The 1,872-nt window shown below is 58.5% G+C and overlaps 1 protein-coding gene across 1 annotated transcript in view; it reads right to left on the reverse strand.

Annotated features, from left to right (window-relative positions):
• Positions 1 to 1,195, reverse strand: part of SRL (sarcalumenin) — a 15,480-nt gene extending 14,285 nt beyond the window's left edge. The window contains exons 1-2 of the mRNA XM_010185265.1: positions 1,098 to 1,195; positions 580 to 584 (exon numbers count right to left, since the gene is read on the reverse strand). Of these exons, the coding sequence (XP_010183567.1) occupies positions 580 to 584; positions 1,098 to 1,195 (103 nt within the window). The remainder of the gene's footprint in view (positions 1 to 579; positions 585 to 1,097) is intronic.
• Positions 1,196 to 1,872: the final 677 nt, after the last annotated feature.

The following is a 1,872-nucleotide window of genomic DNA, read 5'->3' on the forward strand; positions in this document are numbered from 1 at the left end:
ATAAGAAATGGGAGGGGAAGGGATAACGAAAAGTGTAGCTCGAGGAGCTGTGGGCACTTGGCAGGTTAAAAGGATCATTCCCCAGCCCTGCCTCAGGAGAGCATCACAAGCCCTGGCCATGGCTGGTGGCTGGGCGAGGGGGAGGAGGAAGGGGCAAGTGGGTGGAAGGGGTGAGGGGTTCCACAGCACAAGACCCTGCCATTCCTCAGGCAGGCGAGTGCAGGCAGGGCCTGACCGAGGCAGCAGGGCTCAGGAGCTATTTATTGTGAGCATCCCTTCACTAGGAAAGCATTTGCTGTGCTGTGCGGCTGGCGGGGAGACAATGAGTTTGTTCTGCAGCCCATGAGAAGCCATCCGTATTTTCCATAGGCCTCTGACTGCAATTTAACATTAGTCAATGGGTGCCAAAAATAAAAGATCACCAGCTATACTGTCTCTGTTACAAACTGTTGCTGCTAGTCTAAATAATCCCTCCGAAACGTTTAATGCCTGCATACCAGGGAAGCGTTTCAGAGGAAAATAATTTCTTTGTACTCCAGCTGGCAAGCAGATGCCAACCAGGAAAAAATGCCACCTCACCCAGGCTGCAGAGAGGAAAGCAGGCAGCACCAGATACGGGCAGCACTGGCCACAGGCAGCACCGATCCTGCACTGCATCCACACTGGGGAGCTGTGCGGCCGTGTCCCCTGCAGGGCCTCGGCAAAGCCACGGTGCTGGGGCTTGCTAGACTTGGCCACAGGGAGCCATGGTGGCCGAGTACAGGAGAGGCTGAGCCAGGGTTGGTGTGGTGCCAGCCCCAGACCACTCTGCCCACTGCCAGCCAGTTTGCTGTGGCTGGGGTTGCCAGGCAGGAGGTTGCATTTCTATCCATGCCGGGTCTGTCGGTGCTGGTAGCCGGGAGTCAGGCGGCAGCAGCAGGCTTGCGCAGGGGCACGAGCTGTGCCAGAGGCTGGGTGGAACGGGGCACTCCTCAGCCTGCCAGGGTTTCCAGTCGCTCTCATGTGCAGCCTGGCACAATGGAGCTGCCGCCATCCCCGCGGCCCCTTGCCCTGCTGAAACCGGATGCGTGGGTCACCCTCACTCTACCCTCACCGACCTGACTTGTCCTTTGCTGGCACGCAGCTCGCAGGTGCCTCCACACTCCGAATTCAGCTCCCAGCTGGAGGGAGATGAGTTACGGTGCAGCTCCCACATACCTCCCTCCCACCCAGAGCACCCTTCTCCTGAGGGTCACCTTCCCCAGGACCCCTCAGGGTGTCCAGCCTGCCAAGAGCCACTTGAAGGGAAACGTGCTATGTCTGACGTGCAAAGCCCTGGGTGGCAGGGGGCCAGCATGGCCCTGGAGGCCAGCCTGGGTCCCCTGAGGGTCCCCTTGGCCTATGGAGACAGGGATATTCTCAGCTTGACCCCAAAAATAGCTGATAACCTGAAGGGCTGGAAGAGGAGTGATGCTCCTCAGGTTTGGAGAGGTACAAGGTGGTGGTGGGGGGAGCAGGGCTAGGCAGAGGAGACCTGGCGTATCCCGAGGACTTTGTCCAGGGTCTGTGTCCCCCCTCTGACCTAATGCAGGGGGACAGAGGGGCCACCACCCACCATGTCCGAGCACAGCAGCAACCCCAGTGTCCACCATGAGCCATCCCTCGTGGGAGAAAGGCAATATTCCCTAGGCGCTCTGACTGGGATGTTCCTGCCAACAGGCTGGTCATGGGCTTTATTCCCTGTGACCTTCAAGGTCTTACACAAAGTCCCTGTCTCTTCTCCACCTCCTTCTCCCTCCCGTTTCCCCTACATGGTCTCCAAATCCATCAGAAGGCGAATTGTGCTGATCTGCAGATGGCCAGCCTATGAGCAGTGAAATGGGCCGAAGGTTA

This window comes from Mesitornis unicolor, unplaced genomic scaffold, assembly GCF_000695765.1.
Source record: "Mesitornis unicolor isolate BGI_N332 unplaced genomic scaffold, ASM69576v1 scaffold39275, whole genome shotgun sequence".
NCBI classification, from domain to species: Eukaryota; Metazoa; Chordata; class Aves; order Mesitornithiformes; family Mesitornithidae; genus Mesitornis; species Mesitornis unicolor.